The 16,989-nt window shown below is 41.3% G+C and overlaps 1 protein-coding gene across 8 annotated transcripts in view; it reads right to left on the bottom strand.

Moving 5' to 3' along the window:
* Positions 1 to 16,989, bottom strand: part of AKAP13 (A-kinase anchoring protein 13) — a 384,453-nt gene that overhangs the window by 84,346 nt on the left and 283,118 nt on the right. For 7 of the 8 annotated variants that reach the window (XR_011030254.1, XR_011030251.1, XR_011030255.1 and 4 more), the window contains 4 exons: positions 11,177 to 11,357; positions 7,831 to 7,939; positions 3,451 to 3,570; positions 2,126 to 2,162 (listed from right to left, as the gene is read on the bottom strand). Coding sequence is in view for 1 of the 8 variants with exons in the window: in XM_068275158.1 (XP_068131259.1) it covers positions 2,126 to 2,162; positions 3,451 to 3,570; positions 7,831 to 7,939; positions 11,177 to 11,357 (447 nt within the window). In the remaining 7 variants the exon portion in view is untranslated. The remainder of the gene's footprint in view (positions 1 to 2,125; positions 2,163 to 3,450; positions 3,571 to 7,830; positions 7,940 to 11,176; positions 11,358 to 16,989) is intronic. The other variant, XR_011030257.1, reaches the window with a different exon arrangement.

Genomic DNA, 16,989 nt, shown 5'->3' with positions numbered 1-16,989 from the left:
AGCCTAGTCAGCTCCAAAGGGGTGACAGAAAGGGGAAAGTAATTATCTAGTGTGTCCCTAGAGGGCACCATGCGACACGTTGTTTAGTCTCTTGGTAGACACAGCCCCTGTACACATGCATATTATGTTTGCCTTAAACTGTACCACGCTAGAAGAAACTAACTTATCCTTTATTATTAGATGCAGTTTGCTGTTTGGATAAATTATTAATAACTACTGACCTGCAACTCCCTATGGAACCATTAATTAGTCTGGAAATGTTTACTGAAACTACTTAGGAAATAGTCCAAGAATGACATCTACTAGATATAGACATACTATTATAGTAAGACAACAAATTATTACTACAAACAACTTCAGTAGGTGGGAAAAAGTTACAAATGTTCCTCATCACAGTACAAACTATATCAATATATTGTATTACACAGAGATGATCATTAAAACAACAAATTAAGCTTCACTAACGAGACACGGCCATTGTTGGTCTCTTTCAGAAAAAGCTAATTGCGTGTGTGCAAATATCGACTGAAAATTCCATAGTTTTAACCGATTTCTAGTAAATGTAATGCTTATAGGGATTCTTGTATCTAATCCATTATTGTGCACTGTATAGCTACCTTAAAGGGAACCTGAATTGAGGGCTATGGAGGCTGGCATATTTATTTCCTCTTAAAGCAAATTGCCTGGCTGTCATGCTGATCCTATGCCTATAATACTTTTAGCTATGCTACAAGCCATGAACAAGCATGCAGATCAGGTGCTCTGACTAAAGTCTGACTAGATTAGCTGAATGTTTCGGGTGTGTGATTCAGACACTACTGACCTGAAAGATCAGCAGGACTGCAAGGCAACTGGTCTTGTTAAAAAGGAAATAAACATGACAGCCTCCATATACCTCTCACTTCAGGCTCCCTTTAAAGCGGTTTAACACCCAGCATTACAACTTTGCTTTAAAAGATTGCTTACAGCTTAGAAATTATTATGCCAGATTTTTTTTAAAGCAGAAATTCACTGAATGGGTTAAAAATGACATTTTAGTGTTGGATTTAACTTGGAATCTGCATCCATTCTTATCTTTAGTTACAAATGTATCTTTGTTTGGAATGCAATTAGACCTCTGAAAAGCCTGCCGGGGAAGCCCTCTTTGTTCTCTCAGAGCAGTGTTTGTTTATTACTTTGTAAATAGATACATTTGTAACTAAACCTAAGCACAGAGGAGGATTTCTAGCTAAATGCAGCACTAAAATGTCATGTTTAATCCATTCAGTGAATTTCTGCAAAAAAAAAAAAATCTGGCATAATCGTTTCTAAGCTGTAAGCAATCTTTTAAAGCAAAGTTGAAATGCTGGGTGTTAGACCACTTTATGTTAAAGGCGTTAAAAAGGCTGTGAGCTAGAAAAATATTATAAACTGTTAAAAATAACAGCACTTTCAAATTCCTAGATTTATAAAAGTGGTGGTAAGCTTACATGAATTTCTCTTTACCTTTAATCAATAGTAGTGCCAATCATCGTATCTATAAAGTGGCAATCCGTGTCACTCTACAGATCAGCAGGCAGCGTTTGCTTTTTCCATAGAGGTGGTGCCATAGGCTACACTGGAGAACAGCAATGTTCAAGTAAAAAATTAACAATACATAGCTGCAATTAATGAGCGCTGATCACTACTTTTTTCTGGCAAGAAGTGACTGTCACAGCTAGTGATCTGTTACTCCATGCAAATTAATGGTGGTATAGATTATCGTTTTTGGGGAATTATTGTACTGGCAATGAAGCACTGATTGCCAGTGGCCTTTTATAAATACGCAATTATAAAAGTGTTAATCACATTTTATAAAAAACAAAAAATAGGACACAAAGTGCTACCGTACTTGACAGTTTCAAAATGAGTCTATGTTCTATAGTGCAACACACGTGTATATCGGTACATACTTTGCTTCTATTCTAAGGAACCACCTTATTACTAACAATGTTTACATTGCAACAATGGGTCATCAGCTGTCTGTACATTTGTACGCAGTGTCTCCAGATTTTATCTATATAGCCTTTTTACAGTTATCTATACAGGCTTATTTTCACAATTCATAACTTGTACTGGTTAGTGAACAGCTTGCTAGGATGCTTACCTTTGTGCCAGAGAATTTCTTGTTAAGGACTGTGAACCTGAAGGGGAAAAACAAAACAAAAAACAGTAAAAATTGGTAACTCTACAAACTAAAGCTTTAAAGCAGAACTGAAGATTAGTTAAAAACAAACAGTTTCACTTACCTGGGGCTTCCCCAAGCCCCCTGCAGCCGTTCTGTCCCGTGACAGTCCTCTATGATCCTCCATTCTCCCACCGCTGCAGACTTCGTCTATGGCAACTGCGCCGCCCTGGCCACGGGTATCCTTCTTTGCGTTACTGTCCTGAGAGGACGGTAAAGCAAAGGAGGATACGCGTGGTCAGGCAGGACCGTAACACGAAGGATACGCGTAGCCAGGGATGTGCAGGCGCCGTTGCCGTCGACTTACAAGTCGGCGGTAATAAGACTGTGCTGCGGCGGGAGAAGGTAGGATCATAGAGGACCAGCTGCAGGGGGCTTGGGGAAGCCCCAGGTAAGTGAAACAGTGTTAAACTAATCTTCAGTTCCGCTTTAAAGTAAACCAGAGACGAAGCACCCTCATGTATTTTACTATATATATCAGTGGGAACATTAGAGAAAACACCTACCCTGCTTTCTGTTTCATTCTGCACTGCACAGCTTGCTTCTAATCAGCCCTGATAAAATCCCAGACTGAGCATTCAGTCTGGCTTTGCTCAGGAATATTTATAGCTCAGTCTGTGTTCTTTCATGTCTTTTCAAGTCCAAGCCTGCCCCCTGCTGGCTCTGCTCAGGAATCATTATAGCTGAGTCATTATAGCAAAGCCAGACTGAACGCTCAGTCGGGGATTTTATCAGGGCTGATTAGAAGCAGGCTGTGCAGTGCAGATGGAAAGAGAAAGCATGGTAGGTGTTTTCTCTAATGTTCCCACTGATCTATATGGTAAAATACATGAGGGTGCTTCGTCTCTGGTTCAACTTTAAGGACACCTCTCTTTAAAATACTACAAAGGGGTTATAATTAAGAAATGGTCACCAAACTACAAAGTGCATAGACTTTCTGCATTCCACACCGCGACTTTCTGCTTTCCACACCATAACAGGTTAGATTGTAGGGATTTAGTGTGTCTGAAGACCATTCCCAGTGATTCTATAAGGTAACAGGAACACTGCTACAACACCAGGGATGCAATTAGAAAAACTACAGAGATTACTACACAATCAGTACAATTACCACTTTACATTAGAAAATGACACCAACAAAGGTAGTGATCAGGAAGAAGCAGGCAAAGCAGGAAAAGCTATGAATGGCGGGGAGAGAATCCTGTGATTGGGGGAGACAGTGCTCTGTAGCGACAGTATTTACTTACTATCTGACTCGTCATCACTGGACGAGGAGCCAACAGTAAACACATGGTTAGGCTTAGGGATAAGCGGAGAAATGTTGAAGGAGAAGGAGATTCGCCTCTTTGGTCGTATCCTGGTCTGGACTGAGAAGTGGGTTAACGACAGACATTAGAGCATGCAAATGCAATACAAGAAAGAAAGACAAATAAGACGGCATAAGCAGGGGTATAGAATGTATATTAAGACATGTATGTCAAATGAAAAGACAACATTCATGTATATTTTAGCCACAGCATTAGGAAACAAGGTGCCACCTTCAGCGGATCATGTATCGAATATACATGGCTTTGCCTTAACATGTTCTGTGTCAGAGTTCTATTATAGATTACAATGCTGCTTACCCTTTTCCTCTCCACCACACTACCCTCTAGATTGTAAGCTCACAAGGGTAGTGACCTCCCCCCCAGTGTTTCAGGTGCCTGTTGTACTTTATACAATGGACAGGTACCAGTATTGGTGATGCTTCCATACTACATTATCTATTGCATGTATTTGTACTTGTGTTGCTGGATTGTACGCGTGTTGAACTACAAATGTATCTATGCTCCCCACTATTGTCTATTTTGCACTATGTACACAAAAATGGAAGATGTTGGTTGTTTATAAATGATAACTCTATGAGACACCTCCCAAAAATATCTGAGTTTGCTATAACCCCTAAGCACCATCAAGCCATTGCTAGCACAGAACCTAAGACATAGCTGAGAGACTACAGTATGTTCAGTGGTCTTTGGGTTCTCTATTGCAGCAGGAATGCAAAACAACAGATTTGTTAAGGTGGCGCCATACGTTATCCGCACTTTGCGTCGGGTACGGTGAAGCACAGTCAATGAAAAGTATGCTTTACTTTTACTGTTAACACGCACATTGGTCATGAACTGCATGCAGTTCAGTATCATATTACAATCCGTTATACTGCAATCCTACCGCAACACGTCACATTGATGATGCAGTGCAGTAAGCTGCAATACAAAGTGCTCTTTACAAGGCACCGCAACACACCACTGTGAATGTAGCCTACATGTCAAGTTATATCACTTAAAGAACAAAAAAACAAAGTAGTGTGACGCATTACATAAATGCATCCTTCAAGCTTTATCGGTAATCAGTTTCCTGACCCCCCAAAAAAAATCTCCTTTGAAAAACTGTTTATCTGACCGCAATTGCAAAAGTTTAAATGGCATCATCAGCTGAGGTAACTGAAATCTTGTGAATACAATAAACAGGTTTTTTTTTTTACCAATGGAATCCACTAATTGTATTATCCCCTACAGATTTCTATGTGTCTGGAGCAAATAGTCTGTCTCTAGTAACCCATCAAACTTAATTTGGGATCATAAGCACGGCAACTAAGGAGAAACACTGTTTATGGGATTTTTTTTAAGACATAACTTTCAAACAAAAAACACTTTAAAAGTATAAAGTGAAACAAGGAAGAAGAAAAAAAAAAAAAGAAGTCAACTATTCTGCCTTTCCAATCACACACATCCATTACGCTATAAGTAATTATACTAGGCATTGGGCCACAGTGAATGTTTTGTTTTTCCTTTAAGGAACTTTGAGTTCATGTAAGTGACTGAGCCAAGTAGTTGAATTGCCCTCTAGTCTTGTGTGAAAAAACAGCTACACACAGCAGAGGATAGGTGTGAAAGCATCTGTTACAAATTGCTCCAAGTATAGAATATAGGTTTATGGAATATTTTACTAGGCACGCTTAATAAGAGCATTGCAAAGCTGCCAACAGCCCTATGCGGATTCTGTTTCACCTAAAGACAAAGAACTTCTCACACAAAAATGATGGAAATTATTAACATTCTGCATTTATATAGCACTGACATTTTCCATAGCACTTTATAGAGTACACTGAACAATTACCGTCACTGGCCTTTAAATTACCAATATGTTTTTGGAACGTTGGAAAAAAACACCACCAAAACCAAGCAGTGTGTGTGCTGCCAGGAATCAAGCGTGGGACTTGTTAGGCATTTAGCCATCCTACTGCCCCTAATGTCCAAAAAGTCACCAGAAAAGCCAGATGTATTATTCTAGAAGTGCATTTAGTCAACAAATGTGTGGATAGGAGTGGACTACACAGTTTTGCGCACAAAGATGTGCTGTCTGATTACTAGGCCTCTGCTCCTCACATGTACCACACTGCTATTCAGCGCATTGAGCGCATCTACCTCTTAGCACTGCTCCTATTTCCATTTCCGCTCCTAGCAATAACCATACGGTTTCCCAGCTGTGAGACATTTAAGCAGGGCTGTGGAGTCGGAGTCGTGGAGTCGGAGTCGTGGAGTCGGGCAATTTTGGGTGCCTGGAGTCGGGAAAAATGCTCCGACTCCGACTCCTAATGAATTTGTAACTGTAATTAAAATAGAAAATATGATAAAATGTTCTATTTCTCAGATAATAGTCATTAAAAATAATGTATATATACAGTATATATACAGTAATAGCTGTGCTTAGTCCACAAAAATGAAATAAACCAATCAAAATTAGTTACTTGTGCTGCTTCAATAAAGCAGTCCCCGTATTTTTAAGGTCAGATATACATATCTGATTGTGACTGTATATATAATGTGTACACAGGAATCTCTTATATATACTAAATAACATCTATGCTGTAAGAATAAAGCCTGGTGTGTAGCTGTGTCACTAATAGAGATGGTCAACGAGATGGAAATAATTCTGCCTTGATGCAGATTTATGCAAATGTATGCACTCCCTTTGCTGATAAAATCAAATAATTTGATATGTTATTAAAATTTGGTTTGGTGACTACAAATTAAAGGGTAACTGAGACGGATGAAAAGTAAAGTTGTTTTTATACATACCTGGGGCTTCCTCCAGCCCCCTTCAGGCTAATCAGTCCCTCGCTGTCCTCCACCACCCGGATCTTCTGCTATGAGTCCTGGTAATTCAGCCAGTCAGCGCTGTCCGGCCGCATGCCGCTCCCACAGCCAGGAACATTCTGCACCTGCGCAATAGTGCTGCACAGGTGTAGTATGCTCCTGGCGACGGAGTGTGTGCATGCGCATTACGCCTGACTGGCTCAAGTACCTGGACTCATAGCAGAAGATCCAGGTGGTGGAGGAGGACAACGAGGGACTGATTATCCTGAAGGCGGCTGGAGGAAGCCCCAGGTATGTATAAAACTTTAATTTCATCTGTCTCAGGTTTACTTTGTTACACAGTAGTACTATACTCTACATATGCACTCCCCACAGAGCTGCAGGGAATCCACTGAGAATGCTGTGCACATTGAACACAGAGGTGTTGTCTGTCACCCATAAACCATGTTCAGATTGTGCATGAAGAATGTGTAATAGAGGAAGAATCCCCTCATTCCCCTGCAGAGTACCTGCACATCATTCTTACATGTTTCCACACTTACATTGCCTAGGGCCTGATAGATGTTCTTTGTTCCGGTTTGTACCTTTTACAAGTACTCTTACCAAGGACTAGTTTTAGTCTAAAGGGAATAAATATAGTAGTCTACATATCCTTCTCACTTCAGTTGTCTTGTAAAATTCCTAAGCGTTGGCAGTTAAGAGACGAATTTCATGTTACATACTTTTAATCAACAAAATTGTAATATGCAAATTAGAGGAGTCGGAGTCGTGGAGTCGGAGTCGGTGGAATCCTAAACTGAGGAGTCGGAGTCGGTGGATTTTTGGACCGACTCCACAGCCCTGCATTTAAGGTGGAAGTGAAGACTTAACTGCAGGGTTTGAAAAGCATGCTCAATTAGAAGAGGTAATATTTAAATTAAAAAAAATGCATACTTTAAGGCCATGAGGCTGGAGTGATGCAGCCTGTATAAAAACCTATACAAAATAAGTTCCGTTCTTTTGTAGACAGTGCATGTTACGGACATAAAAATGCACATAAACCTGTGTCTGGGGCACACAAACACATTTGAAAGCACTACAAGGCACTCCGACACCAGTGATGCACACTACCACCTTATACACTCAATATGATTGAGAATTAACCAGGTTGGTAACGTTGTTGAAAAGGAAGAGTTCATGAACAAATGTGAAGCATTAGAGGAAAAACATTAACATGCTTGGGATGAACAGATGTCTACTATATGAGGAGAACAATTACCAACTTTACTTATTAAATACCTTGGATGAGTTAAGTTAGTTAAGTTAGAAGGCGTAGCGCACAGTATTAATTGGCATGCATGGGTCTGTCTAGTAAAGTCTAGAAAAGGATGACAAGGTTTTTCTTTGGTGAGAATTTACTACAACTTTAATGTACGAAAAATCCTTCCTGAAATTATACAGAATTTGGGCACAAGTCACATTTCACGTCACCCTGTCTGAATTACTCACTTTCCACTAGAGGATTGCTGATAGTGGTTAGCGACACAGATTTGGTCAGATGAGGTGCAAATCCTGAACTGGAGTACACAAACCCTCGGGGCTGAATCTTTTCACGGTCCTGTGGAGAAAAGATGATTAAGGTAGTCATTACAGGCAACAAATGACTTCAATCATATACAGGTCATTCTGTCCGATTTATAACAGACTGAGAAAGGAAAGGGTTTCACGTAACAGGTTTTCCTTCTAATCCCATGCTTGTGTCAGAAAAACGAACAGAAAAATGTTGACTAGGTGGCATGATTGCTGGAGATGGGAGCACAGTATAGCCCTGGAGTTCACTAAGTGTGGAGAAGTGTGGAGAAGAGAACTTGAGTGATTCAGCGAACTTGATTGGGAATTTTTTTTTTTTTAACGGTCAGCTGGCAAAAATGTGGAGTTATCAACTGTCATCGCAGGTAGACTGCTAAAAGATCAGTGAAATAGCAGTTATGCAATCAGAATGATGCTGCATACACCGGCAGTGTGGAATGTCTGTAATAAACCCTAACATACAGGCATAAGCGGTCAGAATATGACTGGACACTTGAATGCACACAAATGTGCTAGTTTACATGCATGCGCTCAACACGTGGGTTTAGCAATGACAAAATGTGTAAAACTTCCTTATCACAAATAACACTATGCAAAGGGTTATTTTACCGATCCTTTCACCAGTTCCTAATCAAACTCACCTGAGCTTATTCAGCATTCAAGATGTTTCACTAATTATCAAAATGGCATTTATAGTTCAAAGCAGAGGACTGCCCCTGTAGAAGTGGTGACATCTCGTGTACTCTGTAACCAAAGCTGAACTTACTGCTATCTTTTAGACTGTAAGCTCACACATCAAGGTCCTCTCTTATTTCCTGTATTGGTTGAATGTTTTTTAGAGACTGGATGCATTAGTTACCATCACATCACCACTGAGGGTGATGATGCTATTTAACATGGTAATTAGGATGTTCATCAGCAGTCTCTTTCTTCAGTAGTGTAACAACCTACACACCAACTCTCCGTGGGCCCAGGTGCACCCCTAAACACAACCATAGCAATGTTCCAGCACAGAAACAAAGATGCAGTACAGACCCATAACATTGGTTATGAAGCCTCTTCAGTCACAAATAAAGCTTGGAAACTGCAACCAGAGAATGAGCCATGTGGTGAGCATTTTCTGCTTCAAGTCAAAAGCACCAAACCTAACACATGCACAACAAAATAAAAACAAAACATCAAAAAGATGTGAAGCCCAGTGGGGAAGAACTAGTCCACGAATAAGACTTCAATCAGAAAATGGAAAATGTGTTACATAAGGCTGGTTTCACAGTGGGACGTTACAGGCGCACGTTAGAGCAGCCTGTAACGCAGCCCACCGCACAGTAATGAAAAATCAATGGGGCTGTTCACAGTGCCCACGTTGCGCTACATTGTAACGCTGCGTCACAAGGCAACGTACTGCATGCAGTACATTAGACGCGGCAGAGCCGCGTTAGACTGTTTGCACATGCTCAGTAACGTTGGGGAGGAGCGGAGAGCGGCCAGGCACATGGCTAATTAATATGCACTGCACGTTGTGACGTGCAGTGTTTACTTCCTGGAGCGGCCGCTCTGTGCGGCGATTGGCCGGCGGGACCACGTGATGCCGCATGCGCACAAGAGTGCGCATCACGGCATCACTGACGCCAGAGTGAGCTGCACAACGCGGCTCACTCTGACGTCCAGATCCAGCACCACCAGGCGTTCCGTTAGGGGGACGTTATGCGACCTTAACGCCCCCTCTAACGCAACGTCCTGGTGTGAAATTAGCCTAATGCCTAGAATAGGATGGAAGTCTGAGGACTTCACAAAAGTAATGGAAGGCACATAATACATTTTTGGTATGCAATGCTAAGATGACAATCTCCTGGAGTCGATGGAGAGACTCACCATTACTGTTGTGAAAGCCTTGGAATGAAGCGGACATGCCATAGCCAAGAAACGTATTAGCAGGTTTTATTTATCAGCATAAGGTATTAGGAGACTACATCCCAATATAGAATTGTATTGTTAATAGTTTCATGTTTAAGTATTTTTTTTAATGCATATTTCTTTTGAATGCTTATTAACCTCCTTAGCAGCATGGACGCATTATTACGTCCATTACCGCCGGAGGTCGCCGCTCAGGCCCCGCTGGGCCGATTTGAATAATTATTTTTTTTAAAACACGCAGCAAGCACTTTGCTTGCTACGTGTCTCACCAGATCGCCGCTGCCGATCCGCCGCGATGCAGTGCCCCCCCAGGCGAGACCCCGTGCGCTGCCTGGCCAATCAGTGCCAGGCAGCGCTGAGGGTTGGATCGGGTCTCCCTGTGACATCACGACGTCGCCGATGACGATGACGTCACGACGTGCGTGGCCATTGCGACGGGAGAAGCCCTAAAGGAAATCCCGTACAAGAACGGGATTTCCTTATGGCTTACAGCGCCGGCGGCGATCGGAGGGGTGGGAGGGATGCGGAAGGGAGGGGGGCATCATGTAGCTAGCGCTAGGCTAGCTACATGATTGAAATTTAAAAAAAAAAAAAAAAGCGCTGCGCTGCCCCCTGGCGATCTTTAATAGAACGCCAGGGAGGTTAAGACAACTGCATAGATATGTTTGGAAGCCAGATTACATGCTATGAGTTATGTAACAGAATTTCTACCATTTAGTTTTCTTGAATAAGGTTATGATCTGTGTCATATGCTAAACCCGACATACCGTAGGCATACTGGATGCTCTGAAAGCTTGTTCACGGCAATGATTTCTGTTATATGCTTGACTCTGCCAAGTAAGCATATATAAAAACAAAACATATTTCTACATGAGAAAGCTTTATTAATAGTAAATGCTCAATTAAACAAAAGTAAGTTGTTGTGCGCATTCCAACATGAATCTGAGGTAAATTATGTCTTACAAAAAAACTTGCTACTTCAAAAGAGAAAAATGCTATGATTGTGGCATTGGAGTAAACACCAATGCTGCTTGGAGGGGGTGGACTCAGGAGGAAAGGCCATGCAATAGTCTGTAGAGTACTCTCCTCATGTTCCTTAGCAAAATATAGCTTTGGCAAAGGGTCAGACATACCCCTATACTGATTCTGTGCAGTAATGGAAAATTGTGAGTTTTTTCCACCTATTTTATTTTATTTTTTCAAAGTGACAGGCATCATATAAAGTACTGTAAGCAAGATGCCAGCTGGGAATAGTCCAGCTTTCAGATCCTGGCAAGCAAGGGGCGTGTAAACATTCGTAAGCAGGCCTTACAAGACCTCTTTAGCAAAGTTTCCTAAGTGGAGAAATTACCTCATGGTGAAGGCCTGTGTTTTTTCTCTGCTCATACTCTGGCTTTTCTTCTGACAGAGAACGTGAAGATCCCCGACGAGCATCTCCTTCATAGTCTGGCGGTGCAGTCAGGTCACTGGACACCGCAGGTGAGGACTCCTGAATACTATCCGTTTTCCCAGCAAGACCTTCCAAGCTGTAACTAACAGACCAAAGACTGGTGTTAACGAAACAAAAATAAAACATTTTAGCATCAGGTGGCCATGATACTTGAGCACAGGTTATTGGATTAGCAATATTGGATAGATAGCATGAGTAGTTAGTTACATAAGTAACTCATAGCTTTTACTCCAACTATGAGCAGTCACAACGCCAACGGCAGAAAGCTGCTAGAAAGAAGACCGATGAGTTTTATATTAATTGCAACAGAAATCATTTTAGCCTAGTTTTGAACAAAGATTTATACTTTTCCACATATGCAGGGTGAATATTAAAATATGAGGGAAGTATATTACAGAGTAAATTCAGGCAACAATAAAGCCAAGCAGTAAACTTCTGGCACTACACAGGCAACATGGCAAATACATAAAACTGAAGCATTAGTAGAAATCATGGGGATCTGCAACTTAATTCTTATGGCTAGAAATGGAAGGGGAGAAAACGCGCGCGCACGCACACACACTTTCTCGCGCGCTCTTTTTCTAGCTGTGGCTAGTAATGGAAGGGGAGAAAGCACGCACGCACGCACGCACGCACGCACGCACGCACACACACACACACACACACACACACACGCACACACACACACACGCACACACACACACACACACACACACACACACACACACACACACACACACTTTCTCGCGCGCTCTTTTTCTAGCTGTGTACAGTTATCACCAGGGGGCAGTGAGCAGTTAAGGTCACAGCTCACTCCATAAGGTGGGAAGTCCCAAAAATGTATTCAGAACCTGTAGACTTGACAGGGTACATGCTTGAAGACTCAGTCTCTGATCACATGATTCTGCACATGCTAGCTTCTGGTATGTGTGGACATGGAAGCAGGGGAGTTGGAGAAGGAATTACCAGCACCAATAAAAGCCCAATCTCAGGCACATTTTTTAAATACATATAATGAACATTATGTATGTGAAGTATGCATGTGAAAGCTTTGTAAAGCTTTGCAGCCATTTCAGTGGAAAATAACTTAATTTGCTATTTGAATTCTTAGCTCCTTATTTTCTGTTCAGCAGCTTATAGCTGCCCCTGCCTATGGTCAAGCTGTAGCCATGTCTCCTGATCAATAAGTTAGCAGGGATGCATGACTGACCAATCACTCTCATCCCCACATGCTTATGTGACCAGGAGAGGAGTGTTTAAAGTGGTGTGAGCAGCAGCTCCAGGTCTCTGAGGAGATAAAATCAGAACAGTTGATATATTCCTTTATATTTTGTAAAAATCACAATGCTTTTTACAATTTTTCTTATACTTTCTAAAAAAAAAAAAAAAAAAAAAACAGTTCCAGATGCATAAGAAACTCTGCTTAAAGCTGTATTATGGTAGAGAACAGAGGCGCCAAAAGGATAAAAACAATATTTAAAAGTTTTAAAATTATTGCTTAGGAGGCAGTGGTGGACTCACCTCCCACAAGCAGACACAACAACTGTGTATTCACAAAAGGGACATTTATTGGTATACTCCAAATAAGGTTGCAACGCGTTTCGCAGGTCAAACCCGCTTCATCAGGCAATTACAGGAAGGAGCACACAACTGGGGGTAAGAGGCAACACATTTGTACAAATCCTGAACAGACTGCATATCAATAAACAAATATTTGTATGATGGAATTCACTGGTGTGATTTAAATTAACGGGAAGAGGTGGCTAATTATTTTATTTAGTGGGTGGAGGGGGGGCGGGGAGAGGGGGGGGGGGGAGAGGACGGAGGGCCGGGGGGGGGGGGGGGGAAATGGGGAAAGAATTGGAGATGGGAAATGGGAGGGGGGGGGAAGAGGGGGGAAGGGGGAAGGGGAAGAAGGGTGGGGGGGGGGTTTGTTTTAGGGGGAAGAAAGATAGTGGTAATTTTAAGTATTACATCATAGCATTAATATTCATAAACATAATCATAAACATAATCAAACGTTAATCTCAAGCATGTGGCGAGATACTTTCATAACATACAGTAAACAGTATCATAATTCATATATATATATTTTTTACCCATACATATGTGTATTGGGAGCGGTTAGCCTATATGAAATAGTGCAAAGGAGTTCAGGGCTGGCAATAGTACATTGGGTATTTAAGAAAGACATGCAGAGTAATTTATAGAAGACACATAATGAACAAGCATCAAACAAGATTCACTTACCAGCAGTATGTCCAGATAGCACCTGGCGCCTCAGTGGCCAAGTAGTACTGAACTGCTGTTTATATAGTGTTGAACTCCTCCCCTTAGCTAATTGGAATGTGGGGCGGGCACTTAGTTACGTCATTACGCATGTGTACATGCGTATTTTGATGCGTAATGGCAGTGGCTGGATAGTGTACTGGCTAAGGGTGCTGCCTTTGACATGGGAGACCAGGGTTCAAATCCCGGCCAAGTCAAGTACCCATCCAATAAGGAATTCAAGGCAAGACTCCCCAACAATGCAGGGTGGCCTCTCGAGCGCGTCCCTGTGGCTGCAGCTCTTGAGTGCTTTGAGTCTGACGGGAAAAAAGCGCTATGCAAATGTTTGGATTATGGATTATTATTAATGGCGGTCAAGGATTTCGTATGCGTACATGCGTATTTTGACGCGTAATGGCGTATATGGATTGCATATTGTCAATGCGCGATGAAAAAGGGGCGCATGCGTACTAGCATGATGCCATGCGTACGGTGGCATGGAATGGGAATGTGGCGTGTATTTGAACGTGTTGGAATGCGGAACCATTGCTCAAGATAAGAGAACCACTATTTAATATTAATACATTTCAGGTTACTTGATCTGACAGAATATACCATTGTGGCTGTACAATTATATGCAATTATTGTCATACGATTTGCTCTGCATTGCAACAGTACTCTCTATCTATGTAAACGCATATACATGTAAAAATGAGTAAAATTGATAATACAAATAAAAAAATATAAAAGGTTCCGACTAGCCAACTAAGACATAGAGTATGGATAAAAACATGATCACGTTGGAATACTAAGCATAACGTTCTTAACATAAATACGCTCAAAAACAATTATAAAAATGAGCTAAAAACCCAAGAGGAATATAATAGTAAATAAAATAAATAAAAAAAGATAATAAAAAAACTCGAACTTATAACACAAACCGATAAAAGAGGCGACTAAGTTAAAATAATATTGGAATGTTATGATCAGTGAATTTTTTCTAGTTGTTCGTTGAGTCCCTCCGGAATGAGAGTCCTCAGTATTTGTATCCAGAACATTTCTCTCGCTTTCAGTATTTCAAAAGCATTGTGCTGTTGTGGGTTAATGGATTCTATAAGTGTTATACGGAATAAAGTGGGGTCATTGTGATGGTGAGTGCCGAAGTGTCTCGAGACGCTGTGAAGGGGAAAGTTTTTCAGTATGTTTCTTTTGTGTTGTCCAATTCGGCTGCGTGCCGGTTGTGTGGTACGGCCCACGTACTGGAGGTGACACGGGCAGGAGATCACATATATGATATATCTTGAAGTACAGGTAATCGGGTGTTTAATTGGATAGTTTGTTTTGGTGGCATTGGAGCAGAATGAGGTGGTGATATTGATTAATGGGCAAGCTTTGCATCTAGTATTATTGCATGGAAAACAGCCCGGGGAGTGTGCGACGTTTGGAATTGAGTTGGATATTTGTGTACGAAGTTTGCTGGGTGCTAGTAAGTTGCGCAAGTTGGGGGCTCTTCTAAAGGTGATTTGAGGTTTTTGTGGGATAGATTGTCGCAGATAAGGGTCTTGTAGTAGAATATCCCACCTATTCGTTAGAATTGACCGGATCTGTGGGTGTTGGGCATTGTATCGTGTGATGAATCGGGGGCAGTCCACGCTAAGTGGCTTAGTGAGGAGCTGAGTTGGGTTGTGCGATGGAGTTGTTTTGGCTTTAAATTTCGCATCCTTGATAAGCTTTTTGGGGTATTTTCGTGCCAGAAATTTGTTAGTGAGTAAACCTGATTGTGTGTTGTAGTCTGAGATGTCTGTACAATTTCTGTATATCCTTCTAAATTGACTATATGGTGTGTTAATGGTCCAGGGGCGATGGTGAAAACTTTCAAAATGTATATAATTGTTAGCATCTACCGGTTTGAAGTATGTTTTGGTTTTTATAGTGTTAGATTCTATGAACAGTGTTAGGTCCAGGTATTCAATATTCATGGGGTCATGTTGTGAAGTGAATTGTAATCCAGCAGCATTTGAATTGAGATAATTGATAAAGAGGGGGATCCGGTCAATGTTGCCTTGCCATATCAGGATGAGGTCGTCTATGTACCGTCTATAAAAAACTATATTGTCAGTGAAGGGGTTATTAGCTTGTAATTTTTGTAGTTCCAGAAGTCCCATGGATAAATTTGCATATGATGGGGCGAACGACGAACCCATAGCTGTTCCATTGGTTTGATGGTAGATTTTGTCAGAAAAGGAAAAAATGTTGTTCTGTAGGATAAATTCTGTACATTGCACTAAGAAGGATTGTTGATCATAGGGCATAGCGGGATTAGTTGACAGAAAATGTTTGATAGCTGAAATACCATAAGAGTGTGGAATGTTGGTGTACAAAGAAGTTACATCGCAGGTGAGCCATACAAAACTATCTTGCCAGGTGATGCCTTTAAGAAGTTCTATCAGGTGTGCGGAGTCTCTGAGGTAGGAGTCTAGTGATCGTACATGAGATTGTAGATGTTGATCTACAAAACGTGAGAGGTTGCTAGTCATTGAATTTATACCGGATATGATGGGGCGTCCTGGTGGTTTGGTTAAGGATTTGTGTATCTTGGGGAGATAGTAGAAAAAAGGTGTTTTGGGATGCGGGCTGATGATGTAGTTTCTTTCATTTTTTGAAATAATATTGTTGGATAGGGCATTATTGATGAAGGTTTTCAGTGTTTTGTTAAGCTCCATTGTGGGATCAACATCCAGGGTAATATAATATTTGGTGTCACCCAAAAGGCGTTCTGCCTCTTCCAGATAATCCTTTGTGTTAAGAATGACAATCCCTCCCCCTTTGTCTGCTGGTTTGATGGTAAGGTCATGATTATGCTGTAATGTCTTAATGGCGATCTTTTGTTGGCAGGTCAGGTTGGATACCGGGTTGGGGTTGTCAGTGTGTATGTTCTGTAGGTCATTAAGTACTAGTGAATAGACCGTGTCAATATAGTTGCCTTTTGAGGCTACAGGGTAAAATCTTGATCTTCCTTTAAGTTTTGTAGTGATGTATTGTTCTGTCTGAATATCGGAGGGGGATAGTGTGCAGATTGGTATGGTATCATCATTGGTGATGATTAAGGCTGTCGGGTCATTGGGAGGGGGCGGATTTAGTTTTTTTATAGCAAAATGTCGTTTGAGTGTTAGTTTTCGTATGTAGGCATTTAGATCGGAAAAAATCTCAAACATATTTGACTGGTTGGTTGGACAAAAAGATAATCCTTTTTCCAACAGTGTGGTTTCGCAGCGGGATAATGAGTGATCGGAAAGGTTAAATATACATTTGGTTTGTTTTGAAGGGGGGGTGGGATTGGTTGTGGTTAGTGTTTTCCTCGTTTTTCTTTTCCCGCGTTTCCCCCTTTTTCGGAGTCGGGTAGGGGTCTTTTTTTCTTTGGTTTGAATATGGTCCGAGACGCTATC

This window comes from Hyperolius riggenbachi, chromosome 3 (assembly GCF_040937935.1).
Source record: "Hyperolius riggenbachi isolate aHypRig1 chromosome 3, aHypRig1.pri, whole genome shotgun sequence".
Lineage (NCBI taxonomy): Eukaryota > Metazoa > Chordata > Amphibia > Anura > Hyperoliidae > Hyperolius > Hyperolius riggenbachi.
Note: the sequence above shows the minus strand (reverse complement) of the source record. Positions and strands in the feature narration are given on the sequence as shown.